The sequence below is a fragment of the Dermacentor silvarum genome, chromosome 4 (genome assembly GCF_013339745.2).
Source record: "Dermacentor silvarum isolate Dsil-2018 chromosome 4, BIME_Dsil_1.4, whole genome shotgun sequence".
Classification (NCBI taxonomy): Eukaryota; Metazoa; Arthropoda; class Arachnida; order Ixodida; family Ixodidae; genus Dermacentor; species Dermacentor silvarum.
The window spans coordinates 221,978,660-222,006,645 of record NC_051157.2 but is presented as its reverse complement, the minus strand read 5'-3'; the positions used below and the strand labels follow the sequence as shown (position 1 = coordinate 222,006,645).

At 47.6% G+C, this 27,986-nt stretch overlaps 2 protein-coding genes across 2 annotated transcripts in view; one reads left to right on the top strand and one right to left on the bottom strand.

Annotated features, from left to right (window-relative positions):
- Positions 1 to 27,986, bottom strand: part of LOC119450991 (F-box/LRR-repeat protein 12) — a 462,769-nt gene that overhangs the window by 71,459 nt on the left and 363,324 nt on the right. The window contains exon 5 of the mRNA XM_049666759.1: positions 23,899 to 23,975. The gene's annotated coding sequence lies outside the window, so the exon portion shown is untranslated. The remainder of the gene's footprint in view (positions 1 to 23,898; positions 23,976 to 27,986) is intronic.
- Positions 1 to 27,986, top strand: part of LOC119450988 (progranulin-like) — a 51,635-nt gene that overhangs the window by 8,749 nt on the left and 14,900 nt on the right. The window contains 8 exon segments of the mRNA XM_049666757.1: positions 4,855 to 5,115; positions 8,031 to 8,300; positions 10,203 to 10,472; positions 11,293 to 11,562; positions 18,342 to 18,611; positions 22,201 to 22,473; positions 26,801 to 26,943; positions 26,945 to 27,086. Of these exon segments, the coding sequence (XP_049522714.1) occupies positions 4,855 to 5,115; positions 8,031 to 8,300; positions 10,203 to 10,472; positions 11,293 to 11,562; positions 18,342 to 18,611; positions 22,201 to 22,473; positions 26,801 to 26,943; positions 26,945 to 27,086 (1,899 nt within the window).

Below are 27,986 nucleotides of genomic sequence, written 5' to 3'. Positions count from 1 at the left end.
ACAGGAAAGGAAAAGCGAGGAGCAGACTGGCAACTACCACCAGAAGGGGCACAACGCCTGCTTATACCTTTCAGAAAGGAGGAGACAGAAACGTAGAATTGGTAGATAGGAAGAAGGGGAGGGAAGAGGAAACAAAGAGCAAGATGAAAAATTTCAATATAATTAAGCAGAACACACACAGTAGGGCCGGTCACAGCAGGTCACGCTACTAAAGAATGTCGAATTATAAGAAATAGTGTGTGAGGTCCCGTCACCCGAAAAGAGAAATAGGCTACAAACGTGAACTTAAGTTAGTTATTTTTAGAAAAGTAAGGAGAGCGCGATGCGCCTGATCGCGTCGAGACGCACAACCACAGGGGTACAAACATTCGTCGAGTGTCGTACACCGCAGGCCAAGAAGATGATAGTCCGTCACTAGCGACATGCGCTGCGCAATGAAAGCGGGACACTCCAATATCAGGAGCTAAACTGTCTCGCAGCAACCGCAAGACGCACACGATGAACTGGCCACACGTCCTTGTCGGTACAAACGTTCGCACACGTTCACACAGCCAACCCTTAGCTTGAGTTGTTGCGCTCTAGCGCGACGAGGCACGCCTCTACCGCGAATACGGGACGGGAACGTTCCATTTGCGACGAGCTGGTCTGCATGCTGCTTGAGTATAGTTGTCGACAAATCAGCAGACGAGCGTTATCAAGTTTGCACAAAATTTCGGGGCAGACACAGTCGTTATGAGCGCAAGTTGAAGCCAGCCGATCAGCTTCTTCATTTCCCGCGATCCCTACGTGTGAAGGTATCCATTGGGCAACGCGAGATACCCCCACGTGATGAAATTTTGTTTGCAGAGGCAGTAATGCTACGCACAACTGGACAATCAACCCGACTGTGTTCTAATCTGCTAAGGGCAGCGCGAGAGTCCGTAAAGATGACCATCTTCAATGCAGTTAACTCCACTTGCACGTATTTCAGTGCAACATTAATCGCTGCTAGCTCCACAGTTGTTTACAAGGCTGGATGGGGTATATGAAATACGCATCGTACTTGCGTCGAAGGGCAGAAAAAAGCCGCAGAAGCGCCTTGACCGTCGCCGTGCACAGAGGCATCTGTAAATACTTGGAGGTAATCTGGAAATCTTTCGAACATGTGCGACTGAGCCAGTTGGAATATTGCCGAATCAGACTGTTTGTGTATGGCAGGGATTGGGAGGTAAATGGGGAATACGTGTTCGGTGATATCTTTCAGAGGCGGCGGCCTAAGTGAAGCAGCATGTTCAGAAATACCAGCAATGTTCCTAAATAATATGCCGTCATTTTCCCCATCCGAGAACATGGGCGGTAAATTAGACGATCAAGGAGCGATTGACCATTCGATGCGCGGTGCAGACGCTCAATGTGATTTAGAGCAGTCTGGTGTGCTTCTAGCCTCAGGGGTACCTCACGCGACTCAGTAAGTAATGCAACAGATTGTGCTTCACGAGGTAATCCAAGCATTAGTCGAATGACCAACGCGATGATCTCGTTCCAGTTGGGCCATCAAACAAGATGGCACGTTCACGACTGGTAACGCATACATCATGCCTGAGAGTATACAGACGACTCGTACACCTGTAGAGCCGTTGTTTGGTCGCAGCCAGCACCTTTAGCAGTCAAGGCCGCAACATATTTAAGGAGCTAGGAATTGCGATTTGCGTCGTACAAATTTAACGGCACGATGCCAAGGGATGCGATCGTCTACAATCAAGCCTAAGTAACGGTGTTATCGCACCCAGCTTATCGGTGTCTCGTGATGGTACAGTCGGCTCATTGTTCGACACGCGCGTTGTTTAGGGTGATATTGTATTGCAGCCGACTTGGCAGGTGATATTTGCAGGACAACTTCAGCCAAGTACTCCGAAGTCGCGTTTAGAGCTCTTCGCAAGCTTGCACGTAGACGCGGACCAAGGCGCGAAGGGCCGCTTATCCAGAGAGCAATATCATCTGCATAGATAGCGATGCCCACAGGGAAGTCACTGTCCCGAGGCAATCGACTTGGACGCGCGGCGAGTAGGGTGTTAAAAGCGGCGATAATACTCTGTACTGTGGGAAACTGCACTTCACAGTGCGGGATTCACTTGGCATTCCTCCGACACACACTTTCATCCGGCGCTCCGATAGAAAATTTTGCACAAAATTCCCGCGTTTGCAAGAGCGAAAATAATCGATTTATGCGGAACCGAGTCGAAAGCTTGCTTTATGCCTACCTAGGAAGAGCACGTAGGCGGAGTGCTTGTTTCCTCTAGCAAATTCAAGCGCTGAGACACGGTTTTGAGACACGGTTTTGAGGCACAGAGGATGTACGAATTTAATTTATAAGCATTCAATGACTACTCGATAAAAGGGTCTATCGCATTGGTTATCTCGGCTTGGACTCTTCTTGGCAATACTAGAAACAACCGTACAGCTGCGACGGAGAGCACCATCTACAGCCTCTACACCGGAAGGCCTTGGATCAACAACGCATGTCCCTAGGCTTAATGCGAGACGGGACAAGTCGATTATGTGAGGCGCGCTCGTAGAGAATCGTGACAACGACCTAAAGCAGGCCGACGAGACTGCTACGGCGTTTGTACAACACATCTGACTAAAAATTCAAAGACAATTAAAATATTTCAAGGTTGCCAACGGCCAAAATTCAAGGAGGGGAAACAAACCTTATTCGCACACATACAGTGAAAAATGCTGAAATCTCCTTCTTAGGTGCTGCAGATAAGCAGCTTCAGGCCGCTTTTCTAAGGTGGCTTCCCCATTGTAACGATATCAATCGCTTTCTGGCATAATGGTTACCAGTGTCCGACTTCAACCAAACTAAGACACTCGTCGCGCTAAAGCCTAACGCCTCAAACTGACTTTACGCCATTTCTAAATCGTAGGGCTCGAAAATAAAGCGACGATGGCTGAGGTATGAACCACGCAACTATTAAAACGAAATGGTGGCACGGCTTGGTCGCTTAATCTCGTTTTTTCTCGCTTTTGGCGTTGTCTAGCTTCACGATGGCAACGGTGATATAAGCAAGCCTGTCGTTGGTAGTAGTTGGCGGCTGTGGGCAGGCCACATTGCAATCGTTTAGCGATACTCCCAAATTAAAATATCTAGGACTGTTTCACGATAGACAGTGTCCATGGCATAGCCCCTATGCGGAGTTTGTTAATTTTAATGTTCAAAAGTCGCCCCCAAACCTACTTTTCCAGGAATTCAAAAAGCACATTTATTCCCAGGGAGTTTTTAAGGGCTCTTGAATCTGTTTCTCCAAATTTAAGGGTTTGCAAAGATTTCAAGGAGGTGCACGAAGCCTGCTACTAATGCCACAGCGCCAGATCGGGAAATATTCTTGTCATTAAACACGTCCTTAAATCAAATAAACGTTAAAACAACGGCAGCGACTGCCCTGGTGTGCGGGCAGTTTGGAGGAGGGATTTCGATCGAACCACAGTGCCGGTTTATTATAGCTGCGCTGAATCACGTTTTCACGCTTTCGTTGTACCCGCCATCGACGCTCCCACAGGGAAGAGAGCGATGGCCCATCTCGTGACGATTTCGCCACCGGATCAGCTTTCTTCATGTGCGTGGCCGGGCCGCGCTCGGCGTCGCGAAACCCGAGAGCGCTTCGAATCTCACCGCATCGCGGGCAGGACGGCACCGACGCGTCTCCGCTGGTGCGGTGCCAGCAATCCGCGCTTATACGTCGGCGATACGGTGCAGGTGGCTCGGTCACGTGAGCGCAGGTCGCTGAGTGCGCGAGCGATCTCGCTGGTTCTCACGCTAACGCGGGATGAGGTATACGGCGATTCAGAGAGACTCCAAACAAGAACACTAACCTCTTTCAGGCTGTTGTCGAGATTACGTGGCATATGAACGCTTAGATTACGTGGCAGGGGACGCTTATCAGCGGGACCCGACTTTTATGTCCTGATCAGTCATGCAAAAATTGACAGTCAATTTAGCACACGCCAAAGAGGGTGAAGGCGAAAGCCTGCGCGCTCAAGAGAGATTAATTAAATTACTTGACGTTGTCATTTGAATGCGCTGTTGCTTCTTATTACTCGTCTCTAGCGCCGAGTCTCAAGCTAATGTTAGTAGATCCGCTGCCTAAGAGCTGCTCTGTGATCCAATATGTGTGAATTGGGTGAAAAACTGGGTGAACACCTTAAGCAAAAGCATCGGCGCGCAGGCGACCGCCTACTATTGACATATTCCATCGAAACACACAGTTTGTGTGTGTGTGTGTGTGGGGGGGGGGGGGGGGGGTGCATGTTCGTTTAAGTTATACGGATGCCGCGCCGATAATGCGTCTTGTCGTTGGCATCCTCACAAATGTGTCCGGTTTCCCAAGAAACATCACACATGCTAACGACTCTTTTTGTTTCAATGTGCTTGAGACCAGCGGCGTGTACCGGCCGTGTTTTAGCAATGAAATTCTCGTTAATCGAGCGTACCGTGGGCTAATTGCAGCACCAGTTCCCAGAGAAGTCTGAATTTGGCCGCAGGACTCTCAAAATCCATGCCTCGTGGGCTGTATGATATGCAGCTCTGAGGTAGAGCCTTGCAAAGTTGTCCCGTTCACTAGTCTTTAGGAAATGTAGTGTCGCTCGTCAGCGTCCATTTAACGGCCGGATACCCGTCAATCTTTTCCACGTCATTATTTTCGGTCCCCAAGCTTGTGCTCCCGATAAGAGTCATCGATATCGATACCATTATCGACATCAGCCTAGTATTCCTCTATAATGCCCATTACAGGACCGTAGCTCGCAACTTGAGCGACTTCGTAACGGATATACTTATGCCGATGTTTGTTTGCACTCGCGCGTTTCATTCAGGATCGTTGGCAGGAAATGTCCGCTGCCCTGACGGAAACTACTGCCTCGACGGCCAGACCTGCTGCCTCCTCACGTCCGGCCATTACGGTTGCTGTCCGTACGCGCATGCGCAGTGCTGCAGCGACCACACCAGCTGCTGTCCCGAGGGATACCAGTGCAAGGTATCGACCCACCAGTGTGTCCACGCGACAAGCAACCACACCGTGGCCATGGCGAAGAAGGTCGATCCTACACTCTTGAGCGTGGCCAGCCCGCGTAACGGTAAATGATTGTCGATGATTCATAGTTAGCGAGAAACTTCACCTCTTTTAGCCAGATTCTTTTTTTTTTTTTTGTAAGACGCACCACCTGCGTGGAGCGCCGACGGGGATAGTGTTTCAGACGGACCACGTGCGAAGATCACCGAAAGGGGTTAAACAAACGCTGCAAGGGACCGACAGCCCTTGCAACACTGCGACAGCTGCGGCCGACCTTGGCCGCGGTTGGGTGTTATGACGTCAAATTTCAGCTTCTGCCGGCGGCCGCTTGGAGGCAAGGTGCAACAGAAAATTGCTAAGAGAGATGTTTCTCGTTCCTTTTTTTTCAAAGCAGCTTGTTGTATTCGTCATTTTCAACAGTTCAACTTTTGTTCCGACGCAAAAAACCACCCGCCAACTTTTGTGTCCGTATCCCTTTAAAGGCGAAGCGTAAGCGTCCTCCAATTTTTGTGAACGCGTTACGGACTGACTATCGGCTTAAACTTTAAGCTCCGCTGTTAAAATTCAGAGCCCTTCCACTACTGTGCAGATGGAAGCCAGAGAAGCTGTGAGTATGATGGGTCTGCAGTAGTGAATATTGGTGGGTCTGTAGTAGTGAATAACGGGCCTCCCCGTTACGACGACAGAAGTGGAATTCTACGCCGGAATGATTAGCGCCAACGCAGCCAGCTGTGGAAGCAGACGACGACGACGACGAACGCCGGAGCAGTGGCACGAGCGCGTGTCGAGTACGTGTCAAGGCGACGACGGCTGTCAAGAAGTTGCCCAGGGCATCGCATTTCGATGATAACGTGGACAGCAAGCACGCTCAGCAACTTTTTTTTTTTTTCAAATGGCCCTGAAAGTTGGTGGCCCGGGGCTGCAGCCCCCATAGCCCCCCACCTTAAAGGGCCCCTAAACCACCCAGAGGTCGAAATTTAGTTGTGGTGTTGCAGTTGTGCACGAGTCTACAACGAACACGTCGCCGCGAGAATTTTTTGAAATGGTGCCGTAATAGCGGAGTTAAGCGCGTTTGATGATCGAAAAACGGCCCTCGCTCGTACCGCTCTTCGCTACTCTCTTCATCGGCTGGTCTCCCCTCCTCGCCGAGTGCTTCTCGAAAGGTCACGTGACATACGTCATCGCCAACGCGCTTCTCAAAACACTGCCTACTTCCGGTCACGTCCACGCTAGCGGCCGACGGCGAACCGGCCGCCCGTGCCGTAGAACGCCTGCCGCGCGAGAGGTGTCCAAAGTAGACGGCAGTTTGGCCGGCGCCCCGCCTGCTGCACGATCAAGTGGCCAATCGACGACCGAGAAGCTGCGCGCCTCCGCCACCGGCAACGAAAACATCGGCTGCAGCTCAGCTGCAGTGCCCGGCTACCGCCGGGAGACGACGGGCTCGGCTGTGCTCGCATCGCAGCCGATGGCGCTGCTGATAACAGCGTATTTTTCTTCTTTGTGTACAATTATTGCGAAGAGCGATAACAACGATTAGAAAATATTGCGGCTTGTGAGCGTCGGTAATTCATTTCGAAGCGCCGTCCGCTTTAGCTTTGAAGGGAACCGGGAAAGGCCTAGCGACGATATCGGCGCCGTCGAGCGATCAGCTAGCGGCGGTGAGGCTGCCGCACAAATGAGTCCCGGTCTCATCCTCTCTACGTACGGCAAAGAAATCTCGCCGCTCGCGAGCAAAACCGCTGTCGACCGGCGGCCCGCAAATGGCAAACGGCGTGCGACGAGTTACCGTGCCGGTAACGTGGACTCAGCGCTTCTCGGCTATACCCGCTGTTGCTGCGGTGCCAGCCCGTGTTATGCGAAGCGTACCGCTATAGACCCTGTGTTGCGCGCACGTCTGGAAAGGCCAACACTGTCGCACTCTGTTCGCGCAGCTAATCAGACCGCTAAGCACGACTGTGTTGGAACGCGAGCGATTTGGCACTTGCGTTGCGGGCTCTAATTACTGATTCGCAAGGGCGCACAAACGAGCAACACGACGAGGAAGAGCAGAAAGCGCGCGTACCGGCTAGCAGACTAGGTTATACCGGAAGTCGTAGGTTCTTGTTCAACCAATGGACATCGTTTCCGCAGTTGACATCCCCAGATTCCCCCTGCTGACATCGTGACGACCGCTGGGGATACCGGAAAGGCGAGGGGAGGAGGACGGCATTGTTTTTTAGGGGCGAAGCTCCTTAGGGTGTGGGTCTGTCCCTCCTCTGTAGTATGTAATAGTAATAGGTAGCCACGTCTACTTTCATGAAAAAAAAAAAAAAAGATCCGAAAGTTGTGTCCGTAGCGCGGAATCGAACCAGTAACCCCTCGCTTCCGAACGCGCGGCGCTAACCACTACGCCACGAAGCGCACATGGACACGCGCACCACGATGACAATAAATATCCAACATTAACGAAACACTGCGCGCTTCTAACGCGTTTGTGCTAGCGCGTTACGGCCCGTGTAAGAAGCTGGTGTAAGACGCTGTGGCCTCTCCGCCTTACCCCCGTATTCATCAACGCTCCTCGACTTGAACTTGCCACCGCCTTGGGCAGCGCGTTCGAAACGCGTTGAAGGCGGTGGCAAGTCAAGTTCAAGTCGAGGAGCGTTTATGAATACGGGGTTATACTCTCTCAGCAGTCATGTGATGGCGTCGGCAAACGCGGCAAGTTGGCGGGAAAACTGACAGATAGATAGCTAGATAGATAGATCCCGGCTTGAAGTACCTTAAGAATGGTAATCTTTCTCTCTCTACTTACCGGTCACTTTACCTCACCCTGCCCTTCTCTCCCCGGTGTATGTAGCAAAACAGATCTGGTTAACCACCCTGCCTTTCCCCTTTCTTCTGTATCTCTGTAAGAATGCTAACATCATTAAATTAAACACCCCGCATACGCATACATATACGCATACATTGTCACAAACAAGGCGTTTGTACTTCTAACAGGTCCGCTAGTGAACAAAGTCCGCTGCCCTGACGGAAACTACTGCCCCGACGGCCAGACCTGCTGCCTCCTGACAACCGGCCATTACGGCTGCTGCCCATTTCGGCACGCCCAGTGCTGTAGCGACCACAAAAGCTGCTGTCCCGAGGGATACCAGTGCAAGGTGTCGACGCACCAGTGTGTCCATGCGACAAGCAACCACACCGTGGCCATGGCTGCGAAGGTCGGCGTTGTTACGGGAGCGCCAAGACAAGTCGAAGTCGACGTTAGCGGTGAGCGAGTCACTCGTCTCGGTGCGCTATACTCAAGCGTCGCGGCTCGCAATAAAGATGTGCATGGTGTGTGAGCATGCCCAGGGCACATGGTGATACAGAATAACACGCTCGGAACGAGGAAAACTCGAGGCTGTCTTGGAATCGCATAGAATAGACATTGGCGTACTATGGCCCCGAAGGGAAAACATCACGAGGCACTTTTACGTCCTCTACACAAAACATTAGTAGATTACAGGATTTGGGTATCTATTTTTTAGTGTGAAGCTACGCTTTCGTGTTTCAAAACAAAATTTCGCGTTTCAGATTTTTAGGGGCACTAAACATAGCTTTTTACAGCGAAGCTGTTAAGGGGTAGTTCCCCCTGGTTCGTGTCCACGTGTAGAAAAAAAAAAAAAACTGTCATCACCACCATTTCGGCTCCGTGTGCGCGGTGGTTTACCGTCAGTTGTGCCTTAGCATAGGTGTCAAAACAGATGACTAATATGACAGATGGGTCATGACATCAATAGCATCACATGCTCGTCAGTTACATCACGATTAACGATAATAAATTACGTGAGGCACATACCCGCATCGGATATGCGGGTATGAGCCAGGGACAAGAAAAAGAAAATAGGAAGGAAGGAAGGAAATAAAGAGAGAAAGAAAGAAAGGAAGGAAGGAAGAAGGAAGGACGGTAAGAAAGAAATCGCGTGTGGCTCATCCCGCGTTGGATATCTGCGTATGAGCCACCGAGAGCAGGAGCGGAGAGATCTTACAGGATTCTGACGCTGCCGTGCAGTGTGCCGCGGCTATGAACGCTGACTCATACGCTAGTCTATGACGATGGGGCGGACTTGGCGGAGCAAAAGCACTAATTGGGCATCGCCCCGGGCAAAAACAAGACCGCCGGTGTCCTTGCTCTTTCACGAACATGCCGCAGACGTTCAATATAATCAATAATGATAATACATAAATTCACTATAGCAATATTCACTACAGCAGACCCACCATAGTCACAGCTTCGCTGGCTACCAAATTCACAGTAGTGAAAGGGCTCTGAATTATATATATATATATATATATATTTTTTGAAGACCTAAACCGCGATCATGCATCATACAGACGGTAGAATTCAGCTTGATTTCTGAAATGCAAGAAAGTTCATTCAATTAGGCTCAGCGGTCGCTTAATGAGATCATTTCTACATTTCAAAAGTGCTACAATTGAGAAATCTTAGTTCGTCGCGAACTAAAGCTTCCTCTCAGCCGTGGCTTTGTGGTGGAGCGTCCGCCTCGGCTGCGGGAGGTCGTGGATTCGATTTCCACCGTCGCCGGGAACCCACTGGTTCGTTCAAAATGAGCAGAAGCGTACCCCGGCCAGGCGCTCGGCTTTCTTCAGGGGTCATACACTTGGGAAAGGAGCCTTCGCGCTAAACATCCCATCGAAACCCTTGTGCACGCATAAAACCTTGTACTACATCCGCTAAATGTAGCGATCATATTCAAAGGAATAAATTAGGGGGGAGCATTATCTCAATGCAGCCACCCTTGGCAAGCCAATATTCCATGAAGCCAGCTCCTTCACTTTTTCCCTCGAAAATCCGGCCCAACACGTAACCTCTGAGCGTACAATTGGCGAAGAACGTTTGGTTCCCGGTAGCTTTTAATCGATGCGGCACTTGTTCGGCTGCTCTGCCTGCAGAGCGTGCCAACCGCTGACGGTTAGGAAACACTAAAACCTACCGCGCGCTCCGACGTGACGGTCGCGTGTTGGACAGATTCATTCGGCTTCAATCGTGTTGCACAATGCTGCCTCCCGGCTCCTTCCTTTCTCCGTAGTGAAAGAAACATACGCGAGAGACGCTTTCGAGCCAAGATTCAATTTACTCGCGAACTTGCACTTCTCGAATTTCCGCAGAACTGTCCGTACAGAATGTCCGTTGTCCCGACGGAAACTACTGTCGCGACGGCCAGACCTGCTGCCTCCTGACAACCGGCCATTACGGCTGCTGCCCATTTCGGCACGCCCAGTGCTGTAGCGACCACAAAAGCTGCTGTCCCGAGGGATACCAGTGCAAGGTGTCGACGCACCAGTGTGTCCACGCGACAAGCAACCACACCGTGGCCATGGTTGCGAAGGTCGGCGTTGTTACGGGAGCGCCAAGACAAGTCGAAGTCGACGCTAACGGTGAGCGAGTCACTCGTGTCGGTGCGCTATACTGAAGCGTCACGGCTCGCAATCAAGATGTGCATGGTGTGTGAGCATGCCCAGGGCACATGGTGATACAGAATAACACTCTCGGAACGAGGAAAACGCTAGGCTGTCTTGGAATCGCATAGGAGAGACATTGGCGTACTATGGTCCCGAAGGGAAAACATCACGAGGCACTTTTACGTCCTCTACACAAAACATTAGTAGATTACATAATTGGATATCTATTTTTAGTGTGAAGCTACGCTTTCGCGTTTCAAAACAAAATTTCGCGTTTCAGATTTTTAGGGGCACTAAACTTAGCTTTTTACAGCGAAGCTGTTAAGGGGTAGTTCCCCCTGGTTCGTGTCCGCGTGTAGAAAAAAACTATCATCATCAGCAGTTCGGCTCCATCTGCGTGGTGATTTCCCATTAGTTGTGCCTTAGCATAGGTGTCAAAACGGATGACTAACATGACAGGTAGGTCATGACATCAATACCATCACATGCTCGTCAGTTACGTCACGATTAACGATAATAAAATTACGTGAGGCGCACACCCGCATCGGATATGCGAGTATGAGCCAGGGACAAGAAAGAAAGAGAACCGCTGACGGTCAGGAAACACTAAAATCTAGCGCGCGCTCCGACGTGACGGTCGCGTGTTGGACCGATTCATTCGGCGCAAATCGTGTTGCACAATTCTGCCTCCCAGCTTCTTCCTTTCCCCGTAGTCCAAGAGACGGCCGGAGACAAGAGACGCTTTCGAGCCAAGATTCAACTTACTCGCAAACTTGCACTTCTCGAATTCCCGCAGAACTGTCCGTACAGAATGCCCGCTGTCCCGACGGAAGCTACTGCCGCGACGACCAGACCTGCTGCCTCCTGACAACCGGTCATTACGGCTGCTGCCCATTTCGGAACGCCCAGTGCTGTAGCGACCACACCAGCTGCTGTCCCGAGGGATACCAGTGCCAGGTGTCGATGCACAAGTGTGTCCTCGCGACAAGCAACCACACCGTGGCCATGGCGAAGAAGGTCGACCCGATCGATCCTACACTCTTGAGCGTGGCCATCCCGCGTAACGGTAAATGATCGTGGATCTTTCGTCGTTAGCGCGAAACTTCACCTCTTTTAGCCAGATTTTTTTTTCGCCTCAAGGAGTACATACGAATTGCATTTATACATCAAGGTGATATTGTAACGTTGAGGTCTCCTTAAAGAACAAGGTAGCGCCAAAACTGTGATGTCACGACTATTTATATGAAATAAATATGAAATGAAAATTCTGTACAAAAAATTCAAGAGGATTTTACAACTAATCGTTATACACGATAATCCGTTATATGCGGGTTCGGTATATCCGGGATGGACTGTAGCTGTTTATTAATTACTGCTCTGAATGCCGCTCTGTCAATGAAGAATTTACAGGAAATTGAAATAAACTTGAAGCTGGCACGTCTTCAGCCGGGTAGTTTCTTGTATTTCTTGTATATTTATTGTATCGAAACGCCAGCAGTGTCCGCTTGTTTATACCACCACAGTTCACCGACATCAAAAGCCGTCATTCCCGCCACTAGAACAAATGCTACAACAATAAAGCTCGGCCGGCGTGGCCCAGACACCTACTGACATTCAACGCGCCCTAAACGATTCGCTCCCTATACGCACGTAGGAGCTGCGCTCGGCAAGGTCGCCGCGCCCGGTTCCGGAGATAAGAGGGCCACGCTCAGTAACTAGCAGCCGCCGCGCGGCCGTGCAGACCAGCGCCTCAAAAGTCCCTAAGCGATTATGTCGCTAAGCACCTAGGAGCTCCACGATTGCCATGACAACACGTGTTAAGCGGAAGTCACGTGGCCCGCAGTGCCACGCCCCCGCTGTACCTACTAGCAATTGTAAAGTCGCGACCTGGATTCGATCCCGCGACCTAGTGCTTAGCAGCCCAACACTATAGCCAAAAAGCAACTCGGAGCGTTTTTGCTATTTAAATCTTATAATTAACTAAAGGCGAAATAAATAAATCGTGGAAAACAGAAAATATTATACGGGGTAATCGTTTCATGTCGCCGAGGTAATTATGAATGGCTCGGTAAACGTTCCTGCGATTGTATGCTAATATCAATGCTCCAAGTGAGAGCAGAACAGTACTGCATAAAGTCAGCCCGAGATTACAAAGCGGAATTTCCAAACATCGTTTTCGGTAAATTGAAAACTGCCGGAAAGATATAAAAAGAAAGTGGTCGATTGAATCTGGCTCGTTGCAGAGCGTCTACAATGAACCCGAATGAATCGACCACAGTGCTCTACCTCTGAGAGGTAGAACACACGAGCGCACCTTAAAGGGACACTAAAGAGAAAAATAATTTCTTCTGTATCAATAAATTACCATTATACAATATCAAAAACGCACTCTTACCAAAAAGAAAAAAAAGAAAAAACTCCGCCCTTAGCCAGAAAAAGCGCAATAACAAAAGGCAGGTGGCGACGCCTCCGTGAAGTTCCCGTACCAGCTTGATGTGACGTCATGGATTTTGACAGCGTCTTCTAGGGCCTAGTTAATTCATTAGCGGTAAAGATAGACCACATTGTGTTCTAAAGGAGCCAATGATTGAACATGGAGAGTTTTTGGGAACTTGTCCTCAGCCAACGCGGCCTAATTAAGCACGAAAAAAAAAAAAACGATAGTTTGGAATTCATGACGTCACAGTGGCATCCTGGCGTGGGGTATTCGGTGCAACATTCAAAAACTGAAACTTGGAGCTTCATTTTCTCGACTAATAATCAACCGATTATTTCGAAATTAACAGTGTTTTCAAATAACCCGTTATCCCTATAAAGTGATTTACTGTTTTGATTTACTGTCCCTTAAGTTCGTCATGCTTTTAATTGTATGTAGTCATCGTTATCATACACGTAATCGTATTGCGCAGGTTCTGTCTGGGAGTGGCCGAATAAAATCGCAAGTTCGGCCTCTGTCTTACAATACACACACGTACGTACATTCATACACAAATACGCGCAATATATACTAGATAAGACCGTACAACATTTTTACAAAATCGGTAGTTGCAGGTAGTATATACTTCTATCATTGGGCTGGATTAGCCAAAAAGGCGGACTTCCTCGAGAAATCGAAATGCATAACCGACTAACAAATAAAATATTACTAATTAACTTTTTATTTAACTCGTTTGCGGCACATATTGCAAATTATGAATTGCAGCCAGTGAGTTCGCAAGGCGTATCCACTTGGAACGAATTTTCAGGATGACATCTGTTTCGACATATTTCCAGTTTGCGACGAAACGCATGGGCGTTCCAGTTATACTTTTACACTTCGATGCATAAACGGCAGTTTGTTAAAAGAAAATGCAAGTGCAACAATAGCACATTTTTACCGTTAGTTTCACGGCGCATATCTCGAAACCCGTGCGATCCTTGGCAGTCGTTCCAAGTGTATATAACTTGCAAACTTACAGGCTACAATTCGTAAATTGCAATATGTGCCGCAAAGTAATTAATTAACATGTTATTTAGTGATTTTGTTAATCCGTCGATTATGCATTTCCATTCCTCGTGCGTGTAATATTACGTCCACCGATTTGAGTAATCCAGCTCAAGGATTACAATCACGCTATCTGACTCTGGCCAAAAAAAAAAAAAAATCTGTATGGTCTAAAAAATTCCGGCAGGACCAAGACCAAGCAGCACATAACCAGTGTTCCAAGTTGGCATCAAAAGGTTCATTGAACAGCGGCATATATTACCTGTAATAACAGTTACACTGAAAACTTCGTGTGACCTCGAAAGATTTTTCACTGAAGTGACGAGCTATATAAGTATATTTGCGAGACTTCAGCGTAGGAGACAATTCAGTTTTACAGCCTGAGTCCCCACGCACCGCCAAGAGACTGGCGTCTCTTGGTTGAGCCATGCGACATGAGGATTCAGTTAAACACGTTAGGGAGATATAGGTGTTTTGTGCGTATTAAGTCGCATAAGTACCCATCTCTCTCTCTCTCTCTCTCTCTCTCTCTCTATATATATATATATATATATATATATATATATATATATATATATATGAAAAAAGTAACGTCTTGTAAAAGTTTTAATGCAAAGGATACAATCAAGAAATCTTTTCCTGACGAAAGGTCAGTTATTGAGAAGATAAGAGATAACAAATAAAAATTGAACGACATATATCAATTTCTGAACACAACTTATGACTAGAATTATTAGCATAAGTAAATTGTGATTCCATAACGCAATAGTTTTATTACTTGTCAAAGCATGCCTTATGCCACTGATTTAGTTTATTTTCTGGAGGCAGAATTAAGGATTATAGAGGAAAAAGTATCAGGTGCCCAAATAAATAAACATATTAGCAAACAAATAGATAAGACAGCGATATCTCAAACGCGCGAAAGGACTCGATAGCAAATATAGGAACAGCGTGGACTGTGTGATTGAGCGGCAAATGCAGCAGGTGACGAATAGAAAATAATAAGGAAAGTGCACAGCACGGACCGGGGAATTTTACAAATAGCGCAACCATGCATCTTTTCTTCACTGGCCTCATTTTTCTTCACAATGGCCTCACTCTGCTTGCGCTATTATGTACCCTATTTTCGTTCCTTTGTATAACTTTCTGCGTTGTTTTCTAAGCCAGGTGGTTTGCTTTGACTTGTAAGTTGGTGCCTTTCTCTCCCCTATCAGCTCGTTGTCTGATGCGATGATTTCACCATAATTGAAAAAAGTGTTCGTCCGGGCACTTGATCTGTAAATGAAGTCGTTGGTAATCTTGTTCAAATTGATTTTGCGGGAGAGTTCTTTTGTGGGCGTGCAAAATTGCCAGATGGTTCAAACGGGCTTGTCCAGTCGTCGACCGCAAGTATACATTTTCAGTCGCCGAAGGCAAGAAAAGTACCTCTCGGATGGGGTCGACGAGACCGGTATGGCCAACGCAATTTTTTTTAGCTTGGCCATTTCCGGCAAAATGGTTTCGCAGGTGTTCGCCCTTGCCCCCCGTAAACATGTGCACGACGTCCTCGAATGTGTGCAATGTGGCCGACATTTGCTGGCTTAAAATTTCAATCAGCATATCTCTGTGCAAAATCAGGCGTCCTGGTTCAATGTCATCACCGTAGAACTATGTTATATACGCTTCGTCTTCCTTCCCTATGGCAAGCTGCTCAATGTGGGACTTATGCTGCCACATATCAGGTGGATACCTGTTGTTTAACGAAGACAGCATTCTGTCTAAGTACTTCATAGAACCTCTGGCGGTACATGTCACTCGCTTATGGAAACACGTGAGCTGAGGAACCTTCTTGATAGCGGCGTGGAGTCTTCTTTTGCCTAACAGCTAGAACACACGGGTCCTGAACTCCTACTTTTCCTGCCTCTGCCATACACACGCGGGTCACGCGCTTTATTTTAGAACTAATCTGCGCAGAACTTAAGCTTGGGCCATCCGAGATGGCTGATCCCTGCGCGTGCGCTGTCTCCCCGTGCGCCTAGTGTTATGTTTCCGCTGGTGCTTATACGGTGGAAAATACGCTTCCTCTTCAGCGTCAGACGGGTTCTGGCGAAGTACCGATAAGCGAGGCGCCCACTGTTGGTTTTGTCGCTGGTGCTCATGCTGTGTTTGTAGCCGATGCACATAGCAACGTCCGCAGTCGCGGTAGAAGCGAGCTCGACGCCTGTTTTCGATTTCTCCTTTTATTGCGACAGCAATTGTATCGGCACTCCAGGCAAATTTTCGCTGTCGTCGTCGCCGTGATATTCCGTATAAAGTCCAAAAGTCATATCAGTGAGCAACCCATACACTGTGGGTGCGAGAAAAAGCACGTAACGCTGAGCCGAAAGAGATGGCGGTTTGAAGGACATTGTCTTCCCACGCGCTCAATATTATAGGGTTAGTTGGAGGTCACGTGATCAAATGCGCGCATGAAGAGGAGAGCACGCGTCTTCTCATATAGCTCTGCCACAGCTGCGAAAGACTGTGCGCGGTTGACGCTCACGCGACCCGCGTGCCGTATCAAATTGTTGGTAATCATTGGGGGTTGCAATGATCAAGGGCGAGCTGGGATGGCTGCTAACTTCATGCGCACTGTCTTCTTTCTTAGGCCGCGCCCCAAGTGTTGCAGATCGCATAAGAGGCAGGGGTAATTGGAGATCGCTGACAGAGGCCGCCCTGTAGTGGACATAAAAATATGCAAATGATGATAATGAATCTAATTTTCGGAGTCGCGGTGAATCGCATGGCTGTACGAACCGTTCGCCCCCGCTGCCAGCGTTCTTCATAATGCCAGCGTTGTGATAGCGACTGCTCGTGGTCGTCCAGCGAGATATTTACAGGTTTACATGGTCCATGCATTGTACGATGTTTGTTATTTTAATTACTAAGTAAATGTTACTACAATTCACATAGGCGATATAACCAACGTACAGACTCGTGTGAGGGCCGCACTTTCTTGCCACAATTTTAGCAAGCCTTACATGGGACCGGGCCATTTTACCTAATTTTTCCAACTACGTGTATGTGAAATCCGCCGTAAACCTCCGCGATCGCCTCCTCTCACCATCTATAGTCGTGTACAACTTTAGAAGGTAGCAGCATTTGCCCTTCAAAGGCGAATGCGCACAAGCATCCACCAATGGGCACGCACTCTATACTGACGTCATGAGCCGGACGGCCGGTGACGCCGCCGACGGAGGACATGGCAGCCCGCGCTTCGAGGTGGGCCGAGTTACAGTGGCTTGAATGGGAAAGTGTGATGAACTAGCCGTCTCGCGCGTGGCGCTTTGGGAGGAAACCAACAGATGGCGCTGACACACGCTTACCTACTAGAAAGAGAAGCAATGCCGAGACACATATCATTCACGTGCATTTCACACACCGTTGAGAAAAGACTCTGCCGAAGGGGTCACTGAAGTCTGCAGGTCTTTTTCAGTGTCAAGAAAGCGCGCAAAGCGATTTGCAGCAAGTTGAACACACTGCAACATATTCCTTCTCTAGACATAGGCTATCCATATCATTAGAAATAATTGTTAGCTGGCTACCTCTTTCTCTTTAAAAATATAATAAACTTTGTCCTGTGTACACATTGAAATATGTGTCTGTGCATGGTGTTCATTCTGGAAATTAAAATAACATGTTGAAGTGAAAAAATACGGATGAGGTAGCCGCCGTTGGAGCTTCTAATGCGCTTGTTTTCCTACTGCCAGGATTTTCAGAAATAAAGCAGAAGTATGAATAAAATCCGTGCACGTCCGCGTCAGCAATGATGCAGCCAGCTTTTAGCCACAACAACATTTTAAGGGAAAAGGTAAAGGCAACTCAAAAGAAACCATAAGAGATTTGGGTAACAGGACTCTCGTAATGACATTTGGGGGGGGGGGGTAGCAGAGCCCCCCCCCCCCTCCGGGAAACACAGGAGGGGGCTCGAGCCGCGGAGACCCTCCGTAGTCGGCGCCTATGAGTACAATAGTGCGATGCGCTACCTATTACACCGTGGACTACCCACTCGCAGGTTCCCAAGTTGGCGGGAAAACTGATAGATAGATAGATAGATAGATAGATAGATAGATAGATAAATAGATAGATATATAGATCCCGGCTTGAAGTACCTTAAGAATGCTAATCTTTCTCTCTCTCTTTCTCTACTTTCCTGTCACTTTACCTCAACCTACCTTCTCTCCCCAGTATAGGGTAGCAAACCAGATCTCTTCCGCTATGGCTAACCACCCTGCCTTTGCCCTTCTATCTCTCTGTAAGAATGCTAACCTCATTAAAACACGCCGTATACGCATACATATACACATAGATTGTCACAAACAAGGCGTTTGTACTTCTAACAGGTCCGCTAGTGAACGAGATCCCCTGCCCGGACGGAAACTACTGCCCCGACGGCCAGACCTGCTGCGCCCTCTCGTCCGGCCATTACGGCTGCTGCCCATATCCGGACGCCGTGTGTTGCAGCGACCACACCAGCTGCTGTCCCGAGGGATACCACTGCAAGGTGGAGACGCACGAGTGTCTCTTCAAGACAAGCAACCACACCGTGGCCATGGTTGCGAAGGTCGGAGTTGTTAAGGGAGCGCCAAGACAAGTCGAAGTCGACGTTAGCGGTGAGCGAGCCACTCGTCTCGGTGCGCTATACTCAAGCGTCGCGGCTCGCAATAAAGATGTGCATGGTGTGTGAGCATGCCCAGGGCACATGGTGATACAAAATAACACGCTCGGAACGCGGAAAACTCGAGGCTTCGTTGGAATCGCATAGAAGAGACATTGGCGTACTATGGTCCCGAAGGGAAAACATCACGAGGCACTTTTACGTCCTCTATACGAAATATTAGTAGATTACAGGATTTGGATATCTATTTTTTAGTGTGAAGCTACGCTTTCGCGTTTCAAAACAAAATTTCGCGTTTCAGATTTTTAGGGGCACTAAACTTAGCTTTTTACAGCGAAGCTGTTAAGGGGTAGTTCCCCCTGGTTCGTGTCCGCGTGTAGAAAAAAACTATCATCATCAGCATTTCGGCTCCATCTGCGTGGTGATTTCCGCCAGTTGTGCCTGAGCACAGGTGTCAAAACGGATGACTAACATGTCATGACATCAATAACATCTCATGCTCGTCAGTTACCTCACGATTAAGGATAATAAAATCACGTGTGGCGCATACCCGCATTGGATATGCGGGTATGAGACAGGGACAAGAAAGAAAAAGAAAAAAAAGGAAGGAAATAAAGAAAGAGAGAAAGGAAGGAAGAAATCACATGTGGCTCATACATGCGTTGGATATGTGGGTATGAGCCGCCGAGAGCAGGAGCGGGAGAGATCTCACAGGATCCTGACGCTGCTGTGCAGTGTGCCGCGGCTATGAACGCTGTGACTCATACCACAGTGTTGTACAGAACGGTGTTCCAAGGAACGGTGTCCCTGGAACTAATTCCTTTTGGGAGGAACGCCACCGTTCCGTTAAGGGTCGGTGGAACTGTAACGGTAACTCGTTACGTTTACGAAGGAACGGCAGAGGGAACGGCGTTCCTTCAGTAAACGTTCCACGGCATTGAACAGACGCACGCATGTACGCAGCACATCATGCAGGGCGAATGGGCGACCGCGTCAGGCGCAAAGAACTAACGCTTGCCTGTCACGTGGCTATGGTGGATTTTCTTTCGCCAGTTCTCCATTATATTTTTTTAAATGACTAGGCTTCAAGATTGTCACGTGACGCTCGCTCCTGTAGTTTCTTTCCTCCATGCCGGCCTGTCGGACACTAACATCGAGATGTAACTCTTGCCGTGTTCAAACAAGGGTCTTTACAAAATTGCGAATATATGTTCTGGACATTTTTTTTTCACTCATACGGCAATATTGAATCAGCATTCATTAAACGCCTAAGTATTGTTGCTTTCGATGCGGTTTCTTGTGCAAGAAATTTAATTATATCCTCCTGAGACCCCTTGTACAATAGATAGCACATTGCCTTCAACTTTTTTTTTTTTGAAATTCACTCGGAAGTGATTACGCAAAATATTCACTCTTGGTATAAAATACGGTGCATGTGTAAATGTAAAGAAGTGGTTTACTCATATTCTTGTCATCCGCTTTCAAGAAATATGACAAATAAATTGGTCTATACCTCTGTGTCGTCCCAAACGACCGAAATTAAGACTTCGAGGCATGTTTCGATATCACCGAGATTGTGTGAAAATACCGGACGCGGCAGCAACATGGCAATATACTACGCGTAGTTCCATCTTCATCTCAGCGTTTAAACAATTAAATGCAGTTTTTACCATATATAGCTAACATGAGGAGATGATAGAGATAGTCATTTTTTTCACGCACGTGGAGAAAGAGCTTTTGGCATCTATCTATCCGTGGTATTCAAATTTTAAAAATTGTTTATGTTCATGACATAACAGTCAACAATAAAAACCACATTGAAGAGCGATTATGTCGCGTTGTTGTGTTCGGGTCCCAGGGTGATATTGGTGCATGTGAGTAACTTTCTATTTGCAGATCTGAAGCGCAGTATCCTGACTGCGCATTTGAAGACCGAAGTGGAAAGTGCCATATGTGTTGCTCTTGTAATAGACGAGCACCAAAGTTGCAGTTAGACATGTCTGGAGTGTGTCCGGTACTGCCTGAAAAAAATTCGTCTAGGAGCGTCTTTTTGGATTCTTTTCATCTCCATATAATCTGCTACCGGCGATGCTCAAATCCGTATATTATACGTAGTTCGATGTGAGTTTTGAATCACTCACTTTATTTCGCCGCAGGATTATCCGACACCATATCTTAATTTAAAAAAAAATCAAATGTAACGTTAATGTAACGACACGCTCCAATGTTTTAAGTGTAACTGGAACGCGTTTCTTTCGCATTAAAGTAACTTGTAACGGGAACTCATTCCATTATTGGGAAGGAACGAGGAACGAGCTTTCGTTCCTGTTTTAGAGGAACGTGTACAACACTGGAGTCATACGCTAGTCTATGAAGATGGGGCGGACTTGGCGCAGCAAACGCACTACTTGTCCATCGCGCCGGGCGAAAACTAAGATGCCGGTGTCCTTGCTCTTTGACGAACATGCCGAAGACGCTGAATATAATCAATAATAATACATAAATTCACTATAGCAATATTCACTACAGCAGACCCACCATACTCACAGCTTCGCTAGCTTCCATCTTCACAGTAGTGGAAGGGCTCTGAATTTTTTTAAAATTTTGAAGACCTAAACCGCCATCATGCATCATACGGACGGTAGAATTCAGCTTGATTTCTGAAATGCAAGAAAGTTCATTCAATTAGGCTCAGCGTTCGCTTAACTTTTATGAAATTATATATTTCCATCCTGTGCATGGCGCCTTAGTTGCTTTAGCCCCACAAAACCTTACATAACTAACTAACTAACCAACTAACTAACTAACTAACTAACTAATTAACTAACTAACTAACTAACTAACTTAATGAGATCATTTATACATTTAAAGAAGTATTACAATGGAGAAATCTTAGTTTGTCGCGAGCTAAAGCTTCCTCTCAGCCGTGGCCTTGTGGTGGAGCGTCCGCCTCGGCTGCGGGAGGTCGTGGATTCGATTCCCATCGCCGCCGGGAACCCACTGATTCGTTAAATATGGACAGAAGCGTACCCCGGCCAGGCGCTCGGCTTTCTTCAGGGGTGAGACGCTTGGGAAAGAAGCCTTCGCCCTAAACATCCCATCGAAACCCTCGTGCGCGCATAAAACCGTGTACTACATCCGTTCAATGTAGTGATCATGTTCAAGGAAATTAATAAATTAGGAGGGAGCATTACCTCAACGCAGCCACCCTAGGCAAGCCGAAATTCCACGAAGCCCAGTCCCTTCTTTTTCCCTCGAAAATCCGGCCCAACACGTAACCTCTGAGCGTATATTGGCGAAGAACGTTTGGTTCCCGGTAGCTTGTAATCGATGCGGCACTTGTCCGGCTGCTCTGCCTGCAGAGCGTGCCAAACCGCTGACGGTCAGGAAGCACTAAAACCTACCGCGCGCTCCGACGTGACGGTCGCGTGTTGGACCGATTCATTCGGCTTCAATCGTGTTGCGCAATGCAGCCCTCCCGGCTCCTTCCTTTCTCCGTAGCCCAATAGACGGCCGGAGACAAGAGACGCTTTCGAGCCAAGATTAAACTTACTCGCAAACTTGCACTTCTCGAATTCCCGCAGAACTGTCCGTACAGAATGTCCCTTGTCCAGACGGAAACTTCTGTCTCGACGGCCAGACGTGCTGCCTCCTGACAACCGGCCAGTACGGATGCTGTCCGTACGCGCATGCGCAGTGCTGCAGCGACCACGCGAGCTGCTGTCCCGAAGGATACATTTGCAAGGTATCCACGCGTCAGTGTCTGCACTCGTCCAGCAATCACACCGTGCCCATGGGCCAGAAGGTCCGGCCTCTAGTGCTTTCGGCGACGAAGTCTGCATCGTCTGAGGTTACCGGTAAGACGTCACTTTGGTTACGATTGCGCGCAGTTTTTGTTATGTACTCGGTTCACTATTGTAGGATATGGAAGAAATTTGAAATGTCGCGTCGCCGTACTGCCAAGAGGCGAGCTTCGCTGCCAACATAAACAGTTCCGGCCTTTGCGTGAACTAGCGTCCGCAAGCGTCATTCCCTCTCTGACGCCTCCTTTTTAATGCACAAGCATTCGAGGTCTATACATACCTCGGAAATCTGTCCATCCGTCCGTCCATCTGTAACGCGTTACACGAGGCTCTTCATGGGTATTCATGGGGCCCTACGGGCAGTGGCGTAGCCAGAAATTTTCTTTGGGGGGGGTGGGGGCTCAGGTTGCAGCGCGGCCTCCTCCTTATAGAATTTGTCGAGGAATCAAATACATAAATAATAACTGCATTGCCAATGCCATTGTATATTAGATGCTGCAACCGAATTATTGGACGCTACGCACTGTCAAGTAAAATATGTATTTTTTCATAAAAGATACATTCGCATGTCCCTGAAATTGTGCCAGAAATAACTGATATCAATGCTGCCGCGTTTTTTTTGTCTATTTAATAAGTAAAGAAAATATCACACGAACTTTAGAACTATATCAGTTCGAAACCAGCAAAGCAGTGCATGCAGCTGATAAGAAAAGCCATGAAAGGCCATGAAATGCATAAGTTGAGGACAAATATTTTGATGTATCTTTGTCATTCAACAACCTGGTTTACATTTTTGCACATATGCAACGGCCAGGAAAAAACCTTAATGACGCTGTCCCTCGTTGCAATAGATTGCACAGGAGCAGCTGTTACCGGTCGTGTATTGTAATTACACCGAGATTATACTCGGTGAGTACAAATGAAAAGTAGGAGTTCTGCAAAATATACATTAGAAATACGATGACAGAATAGAATATACAAATGCGAAGATACAACTATATAGAAGCGCCAGCCTTACCATGCGTTCCTCAGACATTGTAGAGCGCAAGTAGTTTTTTTGGTGATCTCATGTTTGAAAATATTATCTCTGCGCTGGCAGTGGTCACTGGAAGGGTGACTAGAGTCTGCAGCAGTTTGTACACATTTACATAAAACCTACAGTCGCAATGAGAGAGGGCATCTATTCCGGTGCTAAAACCTAAAACACTCCCTCGATGTCGTTGGCATCCTTGTTTAGGTACCTTGCACAAACAGTAGGCTGTTCGATTCCAGCCATGTCCGTCGTTTCGTCAAGAAGTATGCAGAAGCAGCCTGCTTTTGCAACTAGGCTTTCTTTGATAATTTCACCACAAATTTCTATAATTTGGTTTTGTGCATCTGGGTTTAAATACGAGGCATTACTGGGGCAACTTTCCAAATGGTTCTTCAGATATGTATCTCCACAATCAGCTCGCATGCGAAGACGCGCTCTGAAAATACCTGTATTTTCAGCGGGGGCTATGCGTAAATCCATAGGGCCACTGTCCCTGTGGCCACGGAGAGCCAGACCTTGTCGCCTGCAAAAACAATAAAAAATATCCTCAATAATAGGCAGTTTACTTCCTTCCGCTTTCTTATATTTTACTTTGCCTGCCCTGGTCCAGCTGATCGATCACATTGGGCACGTTTCCTGAAAATGTTTGGAGAAAATTATCAGCTGCTAACTCAAAGTCACGGTGATATTTAGTACTTTCCTGTGTGTGGAAGATTGCGAGCGCGTGCTTTCATTTCTGGAACGGATTGGACACGAGGGCTCCAGTGCACGCATGTTGGCCCAAGTTTATAAGAGCTTTAACCCCATAAAGTTCCATAATTGAAAATCTTTTAAAGCACGCCTTTGGAAATGCCAGTGCACCTTTCGCCTCAAAAGTTCATGAGAACTTTATACCCATAAAGTGGCGTAATTGAAATCCATGTGCTCCTTAGATTCCGCGGCCGCTGCGACATTGCCGCAACGCGCCCGCAAGCTATCGAAAAGCCCTTGAAAGTGTGTGCTCGGATGGGGCTCTCCCTGCGTTATGCGACTCCAGGTGCAAGGGTGTTGCCACGAAATCCAGCCCGAGTTCGCAATGTTCGTGCCGAAATGTCTTTTCGAGCGTGAAAAACGACATTGTAGACAGAATCCAGAATGATTCCCGGCGTCGGTGGTAGTTTTGGTCGGCGGTGCATGCCGGCCCGAAAAAATTTCGGGGGGGGGGGGGGGGGGGCTGGAGCTGCATCAGCACCTCCCCCCCCCCCCCCTGGCTACGCCCCTGCCTACGGGGGTATATATATGAGAATGCCTTATGACAACGTATGATTACTGAGATTTATGATTACGACTATATACAGTGAGTACTGAAGAGCTAATAAGAAAAATTAAGGTTAATAAAAGACTAATAAAAGATTAATTACGATGACATTAAGCCTGATGAAGATTAATATGGGGTAAATGCTTTAGGCATACTCAAGATTAATTAAGAGAGTTTAAGATTAAATAAACAAAATGAATAGATTACGGAAACGTCGTAGTCATACATTTAATTAAGCGAACGTTTCCATCATACGACCAGACGTGTTCGAGTACGTCAGAGACTTGTGTGTGCAAGATGAGCGACTGGAAAGAATGCTTATAACGCACTTTCTGACAAGTCCCACTAACGAGTTATTGCAATCACTTTTTTTTTTCGTCTCGTTTTTTGCAGCGCGGCGAAGAACGTGGCAGATTTGGGCGTTCCGCGTATGTACAATGATTTACCGAAGTCACTTGCCATAATCGCTGACAACGAGGGCAGTGCGGTTTATGCACGCAAAGCCGTTTATATGCGCGCGTCCTTGATTCTCCGACAGGAAGCGGAGCTTGCTCGCGAAGAAGGCCGCACGGGCTATAATTTGAAACTTGAGCTGCTCTCGTGGTGTGGAAAGGTTGGATACTTTGCAGGCTCCATCGTAAGATGCGCGTGACAAACTCCCCGCGCTTATCAATTCGCATTGCCGCAAACTACCGAGGTGGGTCCTTTCTTTTCTTTCTCGAAGTTATTGCAATCGGTGGATTTTTTTTTGTATATCAGTTTTCTCCCTGTATTTCACAATAGAAGACTGCCGCAGTATTCGTAAATCTCAGTGCTCAACGCTAAGTCCTTGTCGAGCAAGGAAATTGCCGACAGGAAGAGAAAGACAGCTACGCACTGTATATCGAGCACGCAGTGTACCGCGGATCTTCTTGAAAACTGGCATTTGTTATAATAAATCAACGAACCAAAAAAGAAAGAAGGAAGGAAACATCGCTCAACCAAACAATAAAAAGAGTCAGAAAATTCGTGAAGTACGACTTACACATAACCTGTATAGATACGACAGCATCGGAATGTAATTCGAACATACGAGAAAGCATAGTTCTGTTAGGCGGAAACTCAACCACAATGCCTTCCAGCTGCCGTTTGTGTGCTTTCGGACCCTCCGTGTGGCGCAAGTGCGTTATCGAACTAATTGAAGTTCTCAAAGTAAGATGCGTCGGAAAGTTTCGTAAAGTACAACTTACGAACAACCTACACACATGATAGCAACGGATTGTAATTCGAATATACGAGAAAACATAATTCTTTTACGCGGAACCTCAAACACGAACCCCTCTTACAGCCGCCGTTTTTTTTTTTTCGTTTTTCTTTTCGTTTTCTTTTTTTTTTTGGGGGGGGGGGGGAGGGGGGGCGGTGAGCAGGCCACGATAAGTACCGACCAACTAGAGGCTGACAGCTTCGCTGCAGAATGTGTCGAGTCAGGGCCGACACGGCGCCTTGGAACAAAGTGCTTAACAGGTCCGCACAGAGAAATGCGCATGCGTATCAGCATACACTTCACCGACACACAAAATTCTGTCCGGTGCTGTTTTTCGAAGCGTTTGCGCAGGTCTCTAGAGAGGAAGCAACAAAGCGTTCGTTATAGAAATGCGGTAATACCTGCATAACGGTTGCGCCGACCTCTGGAGGAAAAGCAGCAACACAGGAAACAAAATGGTGGTTATAGAAATAATGCGTGAACCCTTTTTGGTGAGGATTTTTAAAACGACGAGAAAATTTTATACAACGTTTTAACAACGAAAACCAGAATGATGGCTTTGGAAGTGCGTTAATTTACGAAGAGATAGCAGATCGGGTGTCGAGGTAACGTTTTCTTTTTTTAATCCTATTTAGCAAAATATGCAAAGTGCAGTATTTACCGGGGCACAATACACAGCTCAGTGAAATTATCACTGAAGCAAGAATAAATGAGGCGCGAAGCTGAATATTTACCTCAGCGTCTGCGTCTGATGAAAACTGGTTGTTGGCGAAGCAACGTTTACCTGGTCTGGTTCCATCTGTTCCAGTAAGAGATAATCACCGCGCAGGTGAGCGAATTAAATGCCCTGATGGAGCCTACTGCCAGGACACCCAGACCTGCTGCCTCCTGACGTCGGGGAGATACGGCTGCTGCCCATACGTTCACGCTGAGTGCTGCAGTGATCATAGTCAGTTGCTGCCCCGAGGGTTACCACTGCAAAGTATCTACCAAGCAATGCATCCATGCTACAAGCAACCACACTTTTGCCGCGGCCCAGAAGGTCGACAGCATTGTTCCCCAGCTTGGTGCACTGTCACCCCCGGTGTCTGACGGTAAGCAATGAAGTTTTAAGTGCTAAGCCTTTTGTTTGCTCGAAAATCGTCAGTGAGAAGACAGACTTCTGCCTCTTCTTTTGTTGCCTTTAAATGCATGAAATTGTCTCTCTCTCTCTCTCTCTTTATTTTTTTTATTCAGAAGTGTCGCAATTATGTTGACGTAATAATTGGTTTTCCACGTAGCCGTCAGAGCACGCAATAAAATAAAAATAAGAAAACGTGAAGCTTAGCGTCTCGAAACTGCGCGCTGGGTATACTGAGAGACTTCATAATAGGGGCGTTCAGGATTCATTCTGCGCGCCCGGGCTGCACCTAACGCAAGAGAGAGAGAGAGAGAGAGAGAGAGAAACGGGGTGGGAAAGGCAGGGAGGTTAACTCGAAAAGATTCTGGTTTGTGATCTTGCAAAGCAAGTGCAACCGAAGCACAGTATAGGAACGTTTTAAAGTTCCTATATATACCGCTGTCAAAATCAGTGACGTCACGGGCTGTTGGTGCAGAAATTCTAAGGTGACGGCGCCGCGAGGCTTGTTGTCATAACGTGTCGTTTTATGCAAGCGTGCGCTTTTAGCGAGTGTCGTTTTCTATTTCGAAGCGCAATGAAGCAATCCATTTGAAGCTATGTATCGGCGCCCTTCCTTTAAACGTTTCAGGTGCCCCTCACCGGGCCACACAGCAAATATGGCAATGGTTATACGCTGGAAGTTGTTACGTGCGTTCTAAGGAGTGTTCTACCGCAGGAATTTTTGGAATTAGTTCACTAATAGCAGAGATAGAAATATTTTAAGTGCCGCGAACCCATGATTTCAGGAGGCGAGCGTCACCGCCAACATAGACACTCTTTCCACTTTCCACCGTCTAGCCTCCGCAAGCGAAATTCATTCCCTGCGTTCTCCCAT